This window comes from Mytilus galloprovincialis, chromosome 3 (genome assembly GCF_965363235.1).
Source record: "Mytilus galloprovincialis chromosome 3, xbMytGall1.hap1.1, whole genome shotgun sequence".
NCBI lineage: Eukaryota > Metazoa > Mollusca > Bivalvia > Mytilida > Mytilidae > Mytilus > Mytilus galloprovincialis.
In genome coordinates, this window is record NC_134840.1 from 77,022,175 (window position 1) to 77,041,445 (window position 19,271).

At 29.7% G+C, this 19,271-nt stretch overlaps 1 protein-coding gene across 6 annotated transcripts in view; it reads left to right on the forward strand.

The window, feature by feature from the left end:
• The first annotated feature begins 1,853 nt into the window (after positions 1–1,853).
• LOC143069000 (centrosomal protein of 112 kDa-like) overlaps positions 1,854–19,271 on the forward strand; it is a 44,888-nt gene continuing 27,470 nt past the window's right edge. Inside the window, exons 1-13 of one of the 6 annotated variants that reach the window (XM_076243423.1) lie at positions 1,854–1,977; positions 3,337–3,466; positions 4,134–4,151; positions 7,665–7,728; positions 8,333–8,450; positions 9,942–9,983; positions 10,368–10,507; positions 12,580–12,673; positions 14,004–14,085; positions 14,687–14,724; positions 16,664–16,736; positions 17,505–17,557; positions 18,261–18,350. In XM_076243423.1, the coding sequence (XP_076099538.1) occupies positions 3,364–3,466; positions 4,134–4,151; positions 7,665–7,728; positions 8,333–8,450; positions 9,942–9,983; positions 10,368–10,507; positions 12,580–12,673; positions 14,004–14,085; positions 14,687–14,724; positions 16,664–16,736; positions 17,505–17,557; positions 18,261–18,350 (915 nt within the window). In that variant the 5' untranslated portion in view covers positions 1,854–1,977; positions 3,337–3,363. Of the gene's footprint in view, positions 1,978–2,108; positions 2,182–3,336; positions 3,467–4,133; positions 4,152–5,936; positions 5,955–7,664; positions 7,729–8,332; positions 8,451–9,941; positions 9,984–10,367; positions 10,508–12,579; positions 12,674–14,003; positions 14,086–14,686; positions 14,725–16,663; positions 16,737–17,504; positions 17,558–18,260; positions 18,351–19,271 lie in introns of those variants that run through there. The other 5 variants (XM_076243427.1, XM_076243424.1, XM_076243425.1 and 2 more) reach the window with 5 other exon arrangements.

Genomic DNA, 19,271 nt, shown 5'->3' on the forward strand with positions numbered 1-19,271 from the left:
ACCTGAAAATCTATGTCGGACTAATTCTAACTACTATAACTTTTTTCATATTCAATGGATATCTTTCAACTTTAGATTTTGTGAAACTAAAAGTTAGTTGTAATGATAAAATTAAAAAAAAATATGTGAAAAATATTGTTGGGGTGTCAAAACTCGGACCTGAACGGAAAATAAAAAATCTGAATGAGCCTAAAATTCCACATTTTTTTAAAACGAAAATAATAAACATAGACGAAAAATATGGTTGATAACTTTTCATGTTCGATGTCATTTGGTCTCTTGTAGAGACCTGTCTCATTGGTATCATACCACATCTTTCTACTTTTTTACGGAAAATACTAATATGATACGCAAAACTGATACAAGTAAAAAAAAAACCGGAAAATACCAAAAAATAATAAAAACTCGGATGTCAAAACTTATAAGTCAAAGAGACTTAATATACCATAGAAATAAATAATTCAGAAAAAGGTTTTGTGTCTGTAAACTACGATAACCCCGTCACAAATGTTTCAAAAAGTGTGGTGTCCCAAGTCAGGAACCTGCACTTGGTGACCGTGCAATGTTTAGTTCGTGTAACAAGATATAGTGATATGGGGACGAAGTCCCCAATAACAGTAGAAAATTCAATAAAAAAAAAAAATTCGGGAAAATTTCCCGAATTTTTCATTGTACTAATGAACTCAAAATCGTTCAATTTTTTTTATGTCATGTTTTGGAATCCCGGACCTGCGCAGAAATGTACAATATACTTCCTTTTTCCGGTCTCGTTTGTATGAAACTTTGAGTAAAATATATATTTATCAGTCTAGTATAAAATAGGAAGAAACGTGCAATACCAATTTCATTTTTAATAATTCCTTGATATGAAAAAACGTTACCTAATGATAGCGTTTCTTTGTTTACATTGCATATGACGTCATAATTTAAATAACGTCACAACTAAAATCCCTAACAACAGAACCAAACTCGGAAACGTTACGGTATTTCCGTTTCTTTTTTTTTTGACAAATAATTAAGTTACAAAAAAATTAATTCATACAGACTTCGTCCCCATTTACAGGTAATGCCTGCCTCATATTAATCCAATTAAAAGATTAAAGTGAAATGTTTATTAGACTAATGATCCAATTATCAGCGAATATCAATACAAGGTGTGAATTACAACCGGCACACGTTCATGTAATTAAAACATTCCAATCGACGAACTCTTTAAATTACATATGGTTTATGGGGAAGCAATACTAATACTTTCATTTTATAAATAAAACAGTTTTACGACCTGCTTTAATATATATTAATGTAGTTTAAGCAAGTTGTATTAGTTTGGATAATTTCAACGGACAATATTCCTTTTTTTTCTTTAGGTTCAGGATTCATCAATAACAAAATAAAAATGTACTTTGTTTTCAAATATGTTCCTGTATAAATATAAAGTCATTCGTTCTCTTCATTAGACTTTTGTCTAAAATAGAAACAAATAGGAAAACAATGAATTATGAATATTTACATTTAATAAAATTCCAACTTGAAGAAATTCCATCCAATAATAAAAAAAGCTATTGCAATTTGAATAATTTTAGTCGTATATTTTCAGGTCTTTTCAAGTCCACTTTCAGGTCTTTAGTGTAACCCGAAGTTAATTCATGCAAGTTTTGATAAAAAGATAGATTTATTATTTCCATTGTGATTACATTTATCTAGATTAAAGCTTATGTCATATAATCTATCATGCTCTAATTTAATTATTTATCTTTTAATATTTTGTTTGTGAAAAGGAATTAGTCCTTATTATATTTCAAAGGTAACTTTGTTGTGTTTAGAATTCTTATTTCTTTATTCATAGCCTAAAATTGAAAATTCAAACATCCGGTCGTGTTACTGACCAAGCTTCTTTATAAAAAATCGTTGCTATGATTTCGAAATAAGTAACTAGTCCTGCATTGAACACCAGGTTTGATAATCAACATACACTAGGTAAACCTTATGCATTTTCATAAATCATACTTCACATGACACTAATAAGCTGATTAAAAAATCACAACAAAGTCAACATGCCTGATCACGTTTATCGAGTTTGATTTGATTAGTATTTGTGTTTATATTATTTACAGTTGTACATATCTCACACTTAAAACGTTAAGGTTTAGTTGAAACAACCATTTATTGTTGCATATATAGGTAAGATTAACCATTGCTTGCATTCATCATTTCATACATAGAACATTCATCATGATCTTTAAAATGAACAGGAATTTGAAGAATCCGGGTCCGTTCGCCCTGATTTATGTTTGCCCTAGTACCTGTTCGTCCTGATACCTGTTCGCCCAGGGTCCATTCGCCCTGATATTTATTTTTTTCAAATTGTTGTCTAGTCGCATTGTTTTAAGTATTTGAACAAAATATGTTAAAGTTTGTTGAAAAATTCACAGAATATTTATGGACTCTATGGGCGAACGAACTCAGAGCGAACGGACCTAGAGCGAACATGTTATTAGGGCGAATTTGAAAGACCTGTCAATTGAAGAAAAATATGATAGTAAAATGCATTTTTTTCAATTTCTATTTTACTAAACATGCTAAATATTTTAGTATCTTTTGTCTAAACAAATGTAGATTTTTGTGAATAATGATATACTTAAATACATGAAATATAAGAAGATATGGAATGAGGGCCAATGAGTCAACATTCTATTCAAGTCACAATTTGTAAAAGTAAACCATAATGCATTATAGGTCAAAGTACGGTCTTCAACATGGAGTCTTTGCTCACACCAATTTCCAAATATACATCTTTACTCATAATAGTTAATATGAGGCAGGCATGACCTGTGAATGGGGATGAAGTCTGTATTTTTTTTTTAAATCGAAAATGTTGATAAAAGAAACGGAAATACCGTAACGTTTCCGATATTGGTTCTGTTGTTAGGGATTTAAGTTATGCCGTCACATTCAATGTAAACAAAGAAACGCTGTTATCAGGTAACGTTTTTTTCATATCAAACGATTATTTAAAATTATTGGGTGTTGAATTCCTTCCTTTAGGCTACATGTATATTTGTTGATATGTTGATAAATATACATTTTATTCAAAATCTCATGCAAACAAGACCGGAACAGGAAGTAGATCTGAAAAAAGAAGTTAATGATTTTGAGTTCATTAGTAGAAATTTTAGATTTTTTTTTTACTGATTTTTCTACGTATTTGGGGACTTCGTCCCCATATTATTATAGTACTATTTTAAGATACCATAAGCAGGTGTATTTTAAACTATGCTATTGCATGATTTTAAATTAATCCATGTGGGATTTAAAACATTATTTTCTTTTTAATAGGTTAGCTTGGTTGAAAATAGCATAAAAATGGCATTTTCTGAAGATCCTGTGTATGTGTCTTTGGACCAGAAGTTTGACAAAGTTTTGGCAGATATGAAGCCATATGTATTGAAACTACCACATAAAACAGGTAATATTAATGTAGATTTTAAAATGTTATTAAACAATTTTTTGGCAAAAAATTATTCTTAATTTGCATTGCTGTTATAATTATCATGATTATAAACTGTTCTAAGTATTTTTCTTTTGCTATGACTTGCTAGATTGGCATGATGTGTAGAACTGTTATATTTACTGTATTTGCATCTGTAAATGTGTAATATTATATTTTATAGTGTTGATAAGCATGATAAGGGCATTCACTACATTTTGTTAAATTTAATAATTTCACAATGAAGATGATGGAGCCCAACTCCTGTCCAATCAAGTTTAACCCCTAAACATGCTAAATGTTAATGTTTATATTACCTTCGGGCTTCAACATCACATTTTGGTTGATAGATAAACAGATTCTGTTCATATCTCAACTTGCAAGATATAAAAGCATGTGTTTTCTTAAAGGTCATATAAATTTACCGATTGTCTCCTATTTACTATCTGCCCTTTATGATTGACTCATTGAGTGGTGCGGTTGATGCATTGAATAGCAGGTAACACAGACCGAGTTTTAAACATCTGTATACCTCAGTTGGCTTTTATTATTCACATTCTATTTGCATGTAGACAGGGAATTATAAATTCACATATATATGTATACATGTCACAAGATGTGTAATTTCCATTTTTATATTGAGCAGACCAGTCAACTAGAGATGGTAAATCAATCCATATGTTTCGAATGTCTTCCTCATAGTCCTTTTTAACTGGCCTCAAAAAGATTGTGTACAAATAAAATTATAATGATGAAATCAAACTAGTATTATGATTCATATGTACCGTTACCTAAATAAAATCTAAGAAAAATCATATCAGATCTTATCGTATAAAGATTTGAAAATTAAAATATTTCTGGTATAAAATTCCTATTGGTGTTAATTTCAGCAATTTTTAATTGAATTATAAGAGCGTTTTCAACAATCTATGAATTTGATGTGTAAAATTATAAACATATTTTTTTTCTGTGTGTTAGCTTTTTTGCAAACTTTTTTTTCAATTTTATAAAATGGTCATTTGGCAGAAAATACAAAAACAAGTGAAAATAAGATTTAAGTATTTTGATTGTAAATTATTTGTTCTCTGCTTTGTGTTCTCATTATAAGCTAAACAATTATTAACACAGTATTTATTTGTACATTTTCTTTTCATTCATAGTATTTTATCTACACCTTTGTTCAATATTATTAAATCCAAGTCTTTACAGCAGATTCCATTGAGGTTGTAGCGAAAGGTAATATCTTTGGTTAGCTTGCTTGTTAGCTGAACCGTGAAGTCATTGTTGGGTTAGATAAACTACCCTCCTTTCGAATTAGCATAGTCGAACAGACAGATTGATTTGTTTTCTGTAGGACTAGTCTATTCTTAAAGTAGGGTAGTTTACCTAACCTAACAATGACTTCACGGTTCAGCTAACAAGCAAGCTAACCAAAGATATTACCTTTGGCTACAACCTCAATGGAATCCGCTGTAACAATACTTCTGCTCATGACTTGTTAATAAATGTTCCATTATTTACTGTGTACTTTCTAAATAAAATTTATAGTATTTATAAATTTTGAGATTTTTATCCCAACAGCCAATCATGTTTCAACAACCTAGTGTTTTTTAACATTGATATCACCTTTAGAAATCATGTTGGTTTCAAACTTTTAATAGTTTATTTTTATATTAGAATCTTTTGAAAAAAAGGTTGGATAAGAAACTAAAACAAATCTCATAATGGTCACTAAGTCCATGCTAGAAGTTTCTACATATTTCGAAGACTGAATGTCTTTTATTTCAATTGCTCAAAAAAGATACTTATAATTTATAACATAATTTCACATACTATTTTAGGATACAGTAATCGATATATTATATATATTGTTAACATATTAACATTAAATAAAAGTTACAAATATTTACAAAAAATTATACATGTACATGTAATGATGTAGGCTTTATTTAAAAACACATGTACATGTTTACTTAAATCACCCTTTATATAATTAAAATATAAGTGATTTTATGCAAGAAAACATGGAAATTTATACCCCCTTCTTGGAGGATACCCCCTTTCTGAAGGAGGGGTCTTAACTGCATTAATACTCCATGTGTTCCTTGGAATTTTTGTCCCCCCACCCACCCTCATAGGTTCTTCAAATTTGGTATTAGGTATCACATGATGGTATTTGCATCCATCACTTATCATTTTCCTTATGACAAAATACTTAACAGGGTTAATTATTTGTAATCAATACAGCTCACATGAAGTTTTCTTATTTTAACTTATTTTTGGAAATAAATTTAACCGTTTTTTTCATTTCTTTAGTTTTATTCTTTTTGTATTGTTTAGGATGTTTTTTTCCATTTAAGAACATTCAATTTTGAAATAAATTATTTATATTTTATTATATTATTTGATAAACGAGAGTCAAAGATGATTTAATTTCATATTTGGTTAGGAGACAAAAAGCGCTCAGGTAATGTATGCTCAGTATATATTGTTTAGTTGATTTGTTTTATTTTGGTTTTATTTTCTACTCTTTGGTTAAAAATTTGATTTTTGTTTTTAATTATTTATTTATTATTATTTCATAATCACTCACTTTTATTAAAAGGTCTGCAATTATAAATAAACAGAACCTAATAATATATTTTTTAAATTTGACACAGATTTTTAATGCTGTACATGTCAAATCCAAAATAATAATTGAATAGTTCTAAAATTAAAGGTAGAATAAAGTCGAGCATGAAAATCAAAATCTGATAACTAGGAGCAAAGATCTTGAAATATTCAATATATATCTGAGATTCTAAATTTAGCATCACCCCGCGGCATAGATTTACAATATAAGTTAAATGATAACTTTGTCATGTTGACACATTCTTAAAGCCATGTTAAAACCATTGAACTGTTTGATTTTTTCTTGAGATCAGTCTTTAATATATAAATGATTTATTTTTGTATTGATCTCTGATATTTTAATCAGATCAACACTAAGTATTTAGATATCCATACTTATCAGCAGATATGTTCAAATCTAATTATTGAAGTATTTAATAGGTATTTCATTATTGTACCTCCTAAGACTTTAAATATCAGTACATGCAGGTCACATTTTCATGTTTTTAGTAGAAGGTATACTGGCATAATATTTTGGGTTTTCACATGGTTAGAATGTGTTATTATGTATAAAAATGAAATTTTATGGCGACTTTGAATGAATTGTAGGAGTTATAATGTTTTAAATACCAGTGAATATTTAATAAAAAAAAAAAAACACCAACAAAACATTCACAACATGTGGATGAGTTACAAACTATGCATTGCTCATCAGAACATTTTAATAATTTATTTTAGTAGTAAAAGGCTATACATATATATATATTATCAATTCAAGTGCAGATAAGTGTTTTCTGTCTGTCTTCTTTATTATTCATTCTGTTAATGAAGAAAAATCACAAGTAGTATAGTTTAGAGTGTGTTTTATCACAGGAGGTTGATGGGAGTGTGTTAGGTTTTTCTACACAATCACAAACATACTTTTGTTTACCAACTATTTTATTAAAGAAAATCTGTATTTTTATTTGCCCTTTATTCATAGCATTTGTAACTATAACAATATTATAAAGATGTCCTCCAACCTCAGCCAATTTATCCTTTATTGTGATTTAAAACTGTTACCTAAATCAATCTGTCCTGGACCTATTCATAATAACATCCTAGTGTTTTCCCCATTCAGTTTGCTGTTCATTCCTTATTGAAGTTAAACTTAAAATTAATTCATACTGTTACATTGTCACATAGCCTGATAATTTTACTACACAAATCAGTTAGGGTGGATGTTCAAATATCTTCACAGCAACTTAAAAAAATCAGACAGTAATCATGTTTGTTGGTTTATAGATAAGCTTTGTAACTACATTTGGAATATTGCACATCTATTGTAAGTATGTAACATGTCAAAAGGCCATTTCATTGTTTAAAAAAGGAAAATAAAATTCTTTGAAATTATAGTTGGTTTACTATGCAAGAATCAAATCGTCAATTGATATTCCAACTATATCCATTGTAAATTTGACTTGAGACAAGTGAAATATAATCATAGAACTTTACGAAAAAGGAGAACTGATATAATTCAAAATTTTAAACTGCATAAAAAAGTAAAAGATATCTGTAACTTTTTCAGATCGACAGAAATGTGCCATCTGGATAAAGAAGCTTTGTGAACCAGTTACAGGCATAACAGGAAGGTATGCTATTTATCAAAAAACTGTAACAATGAACATAAAAAATAAGATGTGGTATGATTGCCAATAAGATAACTCTTTACCAAATGACACAGAAGTTTAAAACAACTGTTGGTCATTATATATATATTCTGCTTTCCACAATGAGCAAAGTTTATTAAAAAAAAACTGGTTTGTTATAAGCCTGAAGTTGAAGGAATATCAGAAAAAAGTCAATATAAAAAACAGAGTATAACTAATTTGAACCTGTGACTTTAAATAGCAGTCCCCTTCTGAGCGAGCGACCTGTGGATGGAAATCTACATATTGTATAAGTCGATAGATAGATAAATTTAAAGATGCATTTTTTACAAATATTTGATACTTTTAATAGCATGAATGTTGTTGTTTTTTTTTGTGGAAAGATATGAGGGGATTGAGTTCAATTTTGGTACATGTATATGTTTCCTGGTATGAAATACAGGAGCATTGCATAAAAATGTTCTATTACATAATTTTCCACTATTTTTAAAATGACTGAACTAAATCTTAATTATATGTTCCTTGTCTTGAAGTTAAAAACAGGAGAACGTAGAGTAAATATATTTTTGTGTCTTTTATTTTGTAGAAAGAACAGAAATGCTTATGCACAGTTAATGTTACATATGTTGAAGCGAGGAGTACTGGAAGGACCGTTTACCAGTAAACCACAAGATGGGGAATTACCAACTTTACCTCCTTATATGGTAGATATTTATTTTAGTACTTTGAATTGTCATATAGCCATGATGGGACATTTCCTTTAAATCAACCTTTAAACGTTTGAAGTTATTTCACATATACCGCTAGACCATTACAATTTTACAATTTATCATTTCTAATTCATGAACTTGTTCCTTATCAAAAAATGAGGAGGTCATGAAATGATTTAATAGATTACTTTCACATTTGAAAGATGCATTTTAAGCTGAAATATTTTCAAGAGGTAACTTAAAATTCAGAAAAAACATTTAAAACCGTTTCTTTTTGTAAATTTATCGGGTTGTAAAAGCGTTGACCGAAGTACATTTTGTATGAAGTTAGGAAGCCTTTATTCTGAAAATGTGGGCACGGTCAGCCTTTTACAATCCTATATAATTACTAAAAGGAGCATTCAATACTTTAAATTACATTTTTTTGCTAGGAGCATAAATACATAATTTCTATCATTTTTAGCTCACCTGCCCCGAAGGGCCAAGTGAGTTTTTCTCATCACTTGGCGTCCTGCTTCAGCGTCCGGCTTGGGCGTCCGGCGTTGTTAACTTTTACAAAAATCTTCTCCTCTGAAACTATTTGGCCAAATTAAACCAAACTGGGCCACAATCATCAGTGGGGTATCTAGTTTAAAAAATGTGTCCGGTGACCCAGATAACCAACCAAGATGGCCTACATGGCTAAAGGTAGAATACAGTTGTAAAATGCAGTTTTTGGTTTATATCTCAAAAACCATAGCATTTAGATCAAATCTGACAAGGGGGTAAAATTGTTTATCAGGTCAAGATCTAGCTGCCCTAAAATTTTCAGATGAATCGGACAACTTGTTGTTAGGTTGCTGCCCCTGAATTTGTAATTTTAAGGCAATTTTGCCGTTTTTGGTTATTATCTTGTATATTATTATAGATAAAGATAAACTGTAAACAGCAATAATGTACAGCAAAGTAAGACCTAAAAATAAGTCAACATGACCAAATAGACCAAATTGTTCAATTGATCCCCTAAGGAGTTATTGCCCTTTATAGTCAATTTTTAACAATTTTCATAAAATTTGTAAATTTTTATTTACATTTTCCACTGTAACTACTGGGCCAAGTTCATTATAGATAGAGATAATTGTAAGCAGCAAGAATGTTCAGTAAAGTAAGATCTACAAACACATCATCATCACCAAAACACAATTTTGTCATGAATCCATCTGTGTCCTTTGTTAAATATGCACAGACCAAGGTGAGCAACACAGGCTCTTTAGAGCCTCTAGTTTTCTGAATTTACCTGTGTACTTAATGTGGAAGCTAGTCATAATGATGCAGGATTGCTTTTAGCCAATAAAAAATAGCGCATTATAATGAAACATGCATGTAATGTAATTATATAAAATTAACAATCACACAATTATTAAGAAAAGTCATTTATACTACAGTTGCTCCAGACATTGTTATTATGGTATAATTTATTTGAGAGACATGTTTTTATATTTTCAGTCTATCTACTTTGATGAGCCTTCGTCATCACCTGACACAGATGTAAGTTGAACTAATTAGAGCAGGGTTTTCAGGCATCATTTATTTAAATGAAGTAGGGATATATAGAATAAAGATGTATATGGTCAGGTCACAGAATATATATAGATACATGTCTACATTCATCATAGAGTTATGAATGAAAACAGAATTTTTTTCCAGGGATAACTCAATTAATAACAAAAAAAATATATGTGATCCAATTTGTTCTGCTGTGTGTTTCTCTTCAGCCTTTTTAAGTATTGAAATGAATATTTCTTGGGGAAAATAGCTGTTCTCAGATTTAGCAGTTAGCTAAGTTTCACTTGGCTTATATTGGTTTAAAAAATATATATTTTTGAAAACAGCATTTTCAAATATACAATGTATACAATTTTATCTTCGCAGGATAAAGTTCCAGACTGGGTGAATGGAGAATTGACCAGTTCTGTAGGATCGTCATTATTTAGATCTAACATTGGCAACCCAGCAGCATCATCAACATGGAAGTCCTTACCCTCACCTATCTCCCCACAGAAATCCAGAAGGTATTCTAAAATCCCTAAGCCACGGAGGTATCATTCATATTCATGTAGATGTTTTATGGAAGCTGGCATGCACAAGAAATGAGGACATTTTTTATATCATGGCTTGATTTTTTTCAGTTTAGATTGGTTAACAAAGGTTCAAAATATATAAAGATGTTTGGATTCTGTGAATTTTTCTCAAAAAAATCCTACAACTAAAATTAATTGTAAGCTATACTGAAATGTGTATAACTTATGAGTATATTTACTCTTAAAATTTTTGTGAAAGAGCTGCTTGTTTGTCAATAATCTTACTTGAGACCAATTTCTAATTTAATCTACCAAGAGCTAAATATAGTTTAGGGGGGAAGGGTAAGATCAGTCATAGAATAATAAACAGATAATCATGTTTTCTATGTAAAGATATCGTAAAATATCAGCCACTCGCCACAATGTGAAGTTTTTTTTGCTTGCTCACTTGCAAAAAAGGGCACAGCTGGCAGCTGATATATTTTCAATATCAATGTGGAGAAAACTTGATAATCTATACGAATAGCTCTTGGAACAATTAAAATTGTAAAGACCAGTTGGAAGAAGTTGATTTAGGCATGAATTATTTTGCTCTATCCCAGAATATTTAAAAAAAAAAAGATATTTCCAAACTATTAAAATTGTGTAACTATACTCCTTATTAATCATAACATACAAACTATTAAATAAATATCCTTATTACAACACTAAATGCTTAGCACTACCATTCAAACACTGACATAAATTTATAGATGCCTCACACACTTCGCTTTTTAATGGAAGTTATATATAGGTAACATGTATAAAATGATTGCTTAAGATAAATGTTTTATTGTAAATTCCGAAATCATTGCATGCATTTGTTAATGTGATTTTTGAAGAATCAACAAAAATGATGGGATTAATTATTGTGATTTAAAAAAAAAAAGAGTGCATACAGATACATGTAATTGATATCAGTATGCAAGTTCTTACTATTTGTCCCCGTACTGTTCGGTACTGGAATGAAAATACAGATTTTTTGTGTTATTAAAATTTACTGTTACAAAATGATAGAAATTATTATAAATTAAGGAATGTATCTCCCTCATGCAAAGCTCTGATTCCTTTCACGGATTTGGCTATACTTTTTGGACCTTTTGGATTGTAGCTCTTCATCTTTTATATAAGCTTTGGATTTCAAATATTTTGGCCACGAGCATCACTGAAGAGACATGTATTGTCAAAATGCGCAAGAAATTTGGTACCGTTAATTTTATTCTTATTGTTGCAATACTCAAGTAGTTGCATGATTCACATTTATAAAAAACATACAATGATTTCTGAATTTACAGTTATTTATTCCATTGAATCTATAAATTTAACTTTTTTTAAAACTGCTGTTGTGAACATAGGGTGATAGCTTGGCAATGTAGCACATACATAGCAATACATAGCATGTATAAGACAATTGCTGAAGATGTATGATTTATTTTATTTATGGCATTGAATCATTAAATTTTACATACATTTTAATTTTTTTGGCAAACATAAGTTAATAATTACATTAGATGTATGTTTCATTATAATACGTTATTCTGATTGGCCAACTGCACATCTCGTGCTATTCCTGAAACAATTGTATTAGACAATAACATTTATCATTCATGATGACACGAGGTCCCACAATAAAGTGCACAGGTAAATTAAATGAAAACTTGATAATAAGTATTGAATGCTTCTTTTTGTAACTTTATAGGGTTGTAAAAGCGTTGACCGTGCGCACATTTTTAGTATGAAGGACTTCCGCGCTTCATACAAAATGTACTTCGGTCAACGCTTTTACACCCCAATAAATTTACAAAAAGCAGCATTCAATTCTTAATTATAAAAAAATTATTGTTGCAAATGGTAAAAAGAAAAGTTTTATAAAAAATAATTTTCATCAGACATCATGTTTTGATAGAATTATAACAAATAGAGATGTTTCAGTCATGACATAATAAAATGGAATATTTAGTTTGAATTTCAACTTTTTATGGACTTTATTTATCTGATTATAATCAATTGCTATGTAATTACAGACGAGCTTATACTAGCATAGGAATAGATTTAGACAGGGATCCAGGATACACATCCCCTAGCAGAGGTCTAGAAAAACCACAGCCAGGACCATATGTAAGTTTGGAAGGATTGTCAATGGTTATTTTATTTCAGGAAATTATATACAGTATAACCTCCTTGTATCGAAATCAGTTGTTTCGAATCTAGAATGAGTCAAATACTTTTGTCCAGTTCATTCAACTTCGACACAAGATGGTTTCAACTGTATATAAAAATAGTGCATAAAGAATTCTCTGTTTATGAATCTTCAGCATTCTGGGTAATTTTTTGAAGGTTCTAAGCAAATCATTTCTTATTTTATTTTTCCTTTGCATACAATGTTAAATGCATTAGATGCCTTAAGCTTACACACATACAAAGAAAGTTAATGCATAAAATCTGGATCTGGTGGTATTTGTTAAATATTCAAACATATTAAACAAAGGTTTTCTGCATGTTAAATAATATAATCTCATTGTTTTGCTTTTCAGTAGATATGCATGTTATTTCTAAATGTACTGTCAATGTTAAAATAAACGTACATTGTATGTGAAAAATTATCCAAAAACGTCACTTTCTTGTGTTCTCTTCATTCATTTTTAAACCAGTCTCCTTTCATTTCATTCCTTCTTTTCCATATCTTTTACTTTCATATGTTCTTCATCTCTTCTTTCATGCATTTTGCTAATTTGACATTTCATTTTACTAATCTTAAGATGTAGTCAGTTATTTTCTTTAATATTGGATATGGTGTTGACTTCTTTTTATTCTGTTAACATAATGGTGTGGTTTTATTTAGTCTGTGATGTTGAATTACGATACAGCCCATAAATGTGTTAACCATTTTTCTTACAAGTTGTCAACTTAGTAATTGATTATTATATTACTTCAAATTATCAATATGTAAAAAGTTTTAAGAGCTATTTTCCTAATACTTGTAGTTTAAAGGTAGGCTCAAGCATTGTACCGGTAATTAAGATTATAATGTATACAAGCTTAAGCCCCTCCTATCTATCGATTGCAGATGTCAATCTTTATTGCAATGCTTGAGCAAACATTTATACGAACAAAGCAAGCAAACCAACCAAACCTAACAACTACAAGCATTTAGAAAATAGCTCTAAAAACTTGTCAGTTGTTGATATAGTTATTCTTGAAATGCTGCTTTGTTTGAACTCCAGTAAGGATCAAGTGGCTTGACATGAGCAATGTCTATTTCAATACCTAACAAATTTTCAAAAAGCTTTTTTTGAAGTATGAACTTTTTTTGGTAAGAAAAATGGTTAACAAATGAATAGTTTTTGCTGTATGCAGCACATAACATTTTATGATCAACATAAGTTTATTTTACAAAGGGACACAAGTCCCTGTATATGCTGTATATAACACTAGGTGATGATTTCAGGATGATAGTTTTCTGTGTAGAGGTCATCAACAAGATCGAGTCCATTTTATGTCCGATGACGAAGGTAGTTATATAAAAAAGGGTGAGTGTCTCCTGTGAATTGCATGGTTTTATTTGGCGGTACTCACTTGATTTTGGAGGAAACAGATGGGTTCGAGATTTGCTTTTAGTCTTAAACTGAGGGAAAGATAAAAATACTTTTTTTGCATGATAATTTGAGATGTTGTTTATCAACTAATTTTGGAATGGAATTTATTTTTATGTTAACCAAGGTGGTTATTTTTGAATTGATGTATAAAGTTTTTACTAATTGGTGTAGCAGACATTTTCATTTTAAATTCTTTTTCAGTTGTCATGTCATAAAGAATGAGCCATTATTAGTTTTTCAAGGAAATTTCAAGCAAGCATCTTGTAATATTCTAAATAATAAATTCACGGGAATTTTTTTTATGGTACTTGGATAACAAATTGATCCCATTAATATGTTCAAGAAATTCAATTTATAAGCTGATTTACTTGTAGTTTTCTTTGAACGTCAAATATATTAATGTTTGAAAACCTTAATTGTGTATAATGTGTTAAGAAAGGAAATATTTGTATTTTGTAAAGATAATTTTTAAAGAGCCTGTCAAAGTTAATATTTAAATTGTAATCTGAAATGATCCTTGCATGTTTTAAACCAGATGAACAGAAGAAAAAGAAAGATAAGATAAGGAAGAAGGTAAGAGCACAGCAGTGAAAAAACTTGGCAATTTGATTACGCAAGTCATAAAGTGTTGTTATACAATATGAATACAAAATATAGCTGGATCGATATCCTGGAAAAAAACTGTATCGTAATTACTTACGTAAATTATTTATATATGATTATTTATTTTTGACATTTTACTAATGTAGATATCATAACATTTGCATGCATATATATATCATTTTCTGCTTTCCTGTATTCATATCATCCTTCTTGTTTGTCTTGTCTTATTCATACATTTCAGAAAAGTTCTTTGCTATTTTCACATTTGATATTTTTAGTCTGTGCTTAAATTTAGTATAATGTATAATACAAAACAATAAACAAACAAATGATATGATATACAGTAACAAACAACAACCACTGAATTACAGGAACATTTCATTTAAAAATTTTAAAAACGGTATTTCCACCATAATGATATTTACAATATAACAAATTATACAAATATAGCTAGAGCTAGCTTTTAGTGTAAAGTGTAACTGCAATTAGATAGTTTAGCAGCTTTGGCTTTCTCAATTTTGAGAAATGTTTACAAGATCTTACTCACATGAGGTACTTTTGTTCCCCTTATTTTATTTTCTTATACTGAGTTATTTTTGGGGTTTTCCTTAACAAATCAATGACCATCCGAGGTACCAGTGGTATCATTTGTTTAACTTTGCTTCTAGTTTTAATTGAGATGAAAAAAGATGATTCTGAAATGCCTACATAATAAATAATCATTACACTTGACCAATACAAGTTTTGTTATTGAAACATAAACTATGTATGATATATGTTGCTGAACAGCATGGTCACAAGTCATCAAAGTGTTAAAATGCCATTTTGATTGCAATGCAATGAAATGCATTGATTAACATGACATTAATGGGAAAATTCTATTTTGATGCCGAACAAAAAAGATACTGTAATAATCAGTTATCATAAAACTGCACTATTTGGTCAAAATTTCAGATTAAATTATGGAAAACAAAGATGGTAACAATGTTATCTAGTTGTAATCTATAGATTTTTAAGCCCCACCTACGATAGTAGATAGTAGAGGGGCATTATGTTTTCTGGTCTGTGCGTCCGTTCGTCCGTCCGTCTGTTCATTCGTCCGTCTGTCCCGCTTCAGGTTAAAGTTTTTGGTCAAGGTAGTTTTTGATGAAGTTGAAGTCCAATCAACTTGAAACTAAGTACACATGTTCCTTATGATATGATCTTTCTAATTTTAAAGCCAAATTAAACTTTTGACCCCAATTTCACGGTCCACTGAACATAGAAAATGAAAGTGCATGTTTCAGGTTAAAGTTTTTGGTCAAGGTAGTTTTTGATGAAGTTGAAGTTCAATCAACTTGAAACTTAGTACACATGTTCCTTATGATATGATCTTTCTAATTTTAAAGCCAAATTAAACTTTTGACCCCAATTTCACGGTCCACTGAACATAGAAAATGAAAGTGCATGTTTCAGGTTAAAGTTTTTGGTCAAGGTAGTTTTTGATGAAGTTGAAGTCCAATCAACTTGAAACTTAGTACACATGTTCCCTATGATATTATCTTTCTAATTTTAATGCCTAATTATATTTTTTATCCAATTTCCTGGTCCATTGAACATGGAAAATGATAGTGCGAGTGGGGCATCCGTGTACTTTGGACAGATTCTTGTTATTAAGAATTATGAAATGTACAGAACATTAAAAAATAAGTGGTTTGATTAGCATTGATACAACTCTTCACAAAAGACCAATTGACTCAGATTTTAAAAACTAAAGGTCACTATACGGCTTTCAACAATCTAAAAAGCCCATTGAATGAATATTTCTAAGGTAAGAGATATATTATATTTTGTTTGTTAACACACATTATTACTAGCTAGATAATAGTTCAAGTTAGTCCATAATACAGTAAATTTTTATTTATTATAGGGGTCTGATGAAGAATTAGCTCAGCCATCACCTCCTGGTTATGAAACTGGTGGTGTCACCAATCTGTTTGGAAGTAAGTTTATTGTCACAATATTGTTTAGTTCAATTTTGTTGATAAAATTTCTGTTTAAAGTTGAGTTTACCAAAATATCTATTTGTCTATGCTACTTTTGTTTCTTTGAAGTATGCTAGGCTTGACTGTGAATAGTTGTTGGTTGAATTCTTAGGGATAAGCTTTTGTAGCCACAGGCAAAGACACAAAATGTTTTTGGAAAATTTTGTATAGCTTCTATAGGTCTATTATCCTTTAATTAATATTCATTTGAATAATGCCTTATGTAAATTAGCAAAAACTTTGAACATTTTTTAAATGAAACACATTTTCAGAGTTCAACTTGCAAAAAACGTTTAGCTTTTATGTAATTAAGATTGAGTAACTAAAATTCTTTTTATGCCCCACCTACGATAGTAGAGGGGCATTATGTTTTCTGGTCTGTGCGTCCGTTCGTCCGTCTGTCCTGCTCCAGGTTAAAGTTTTTGATCAAGGTAGTTTTTGATGAAGTTGAAGTCCAATCGACTTCAAACTTAGTACACATGTTCCCTATGATATGATCTTTCTAATTTTAATGCCAAATTAGAGTTTTTACCCCAATTTCACGGTCCACTGGACATGGAAAATGATAGTGCGAGTGGGGCATTCGTGTACTGAGGACACATTCTTGTTTTGTATAGATATAAGCTGTGTTTTATGAAGTTCATTAATTTTTTATATTGTTGTGTACTTTTATTTATAAATGTAGTTGAAGAAATTTGTACAATATCTTTTTATGATTTTTTTCAGCTACTGGAGGAACTACGTTCTTTGATGATCATACCAAAGACTATGGAAAGGAGGTAAAATAATTTCTTATAATTTTTGTTTTACTTATTTGCCTTATTATTTTCAGAAACTATTCTATTACTGTTATTACAGTGGATTTATTTCTTTTCCATGGGTACGTATCAATTTTCGTGGATGAAGGAGAACTTCAATGTTTAAATCTGTGGTTTTTCTGAAGTCTGCATAGAAAACCTATAGAAAATGTGTCATTCATTACACATTTAATTTCATGGTTCACCTGTACCCATGAAATCCTCAAAAATTTGAATCCAAAAAATACCGGTAATAAAGAATCCACAATATGTAATATTTTAATTTATGTTTTCATTAAGGTGGTACCCAACACTTTAACTAAAATTAATTTGGCTCGTTTAATTTTCTTAAAATTTTGACAAAGTATTTACTTTGACCATTTTACAAAAATATAAAAAATTCAAAAAATTTGAACCAACCGTTTTATCAGAAAAATTACACTGGTTATATAGCAGTTTGACAAACACTTATTTTGATCATTGAAAAGCTTAATATTCTCTTAACAACACAACGTAATTAAAACGTTTAGCTGATTTTACAGAGTTATCTCCCTGTAGTGTTAGGTACCACCTTAACTTCATGGCACAGCACATTTATTTTTGCATGATACTTTTCATTACATTGTTGATATTTCTTTATAATTTCAACTGGAAATAATGAATTGAATATATTTTATTTCTGTAGAATATACAAATGAAGACCAAAATGCTGGAAGCCAGATTCCATGAAGAAAAATTAAAATTACAACAAAGACATGATGTTGCAGTTCAAAAGGTAAGTCTTATATATATATGTATGTATATGTTTTAGTATGTGAATAAAAATGTTGCTATTAGGATATGCCCATTAATTTTTACCTGTGTTGCGGGAGGCAAAGTAGTTACATCAGATGTGCATTCACTTCCAGTTTGCAGATGTATTAACATTTAACAACACTCATTGTACTAGGAAATCTTTTGGTAAAACTTTTCTTGACTTCTATCAAGGGGAATTGTTTTATATTTGGTCTGAAGGTTGACAATGATAAATTGTAGCAAGTATGCAATTTTTACATCAGTAATATATTTACTTTCTGTTTGCACTCATTGTTCTAGGAAAAAGTGTAAAAACGATTGCATGCAGCAAGACATGTTGAGCCACGGTTTTGGTCTTAAGACTTAAGGAATGACTGTTTGGTGCACACTGAATAACGCGCGTAGCGGGTTATTTAACAGTGTGCACCACATGTTTTATGTTATTTCTAATAGACAGAAAAAATATTACAGTCATTTCTTATAATTTAATTCTAAATTCTATTTTAAACCGTAGACAACCATGAAAAATTGTTGATGACGTCACCGTCACATGATGAAATTATGTCTATGGGCTGATAGCAAAATAACGTCAGCCAATCAGAAGACGCGTTACATCCAAAATTAAATTATTGCTCAATGGATGCAAACAGCTATGTAGGTGGTAGAGTGAAACCGATGTTTATATTTTGATAGAGTTTCAGTGTAATTATTATGTAAAGACTAAGCAAACCCAATATATGACATACAATAATATTTAGATACAAATTCTACCACATTTTGTTGTTATAAAAACTTGAAAAATTATATGTAGGTAAATTTATGCTGGGTTATGTCTGAAATTTTATTTTGTTGCCAAATATGTTTAAAGAGTAAATAGTAATGTATATTGTGAAATGTTCAC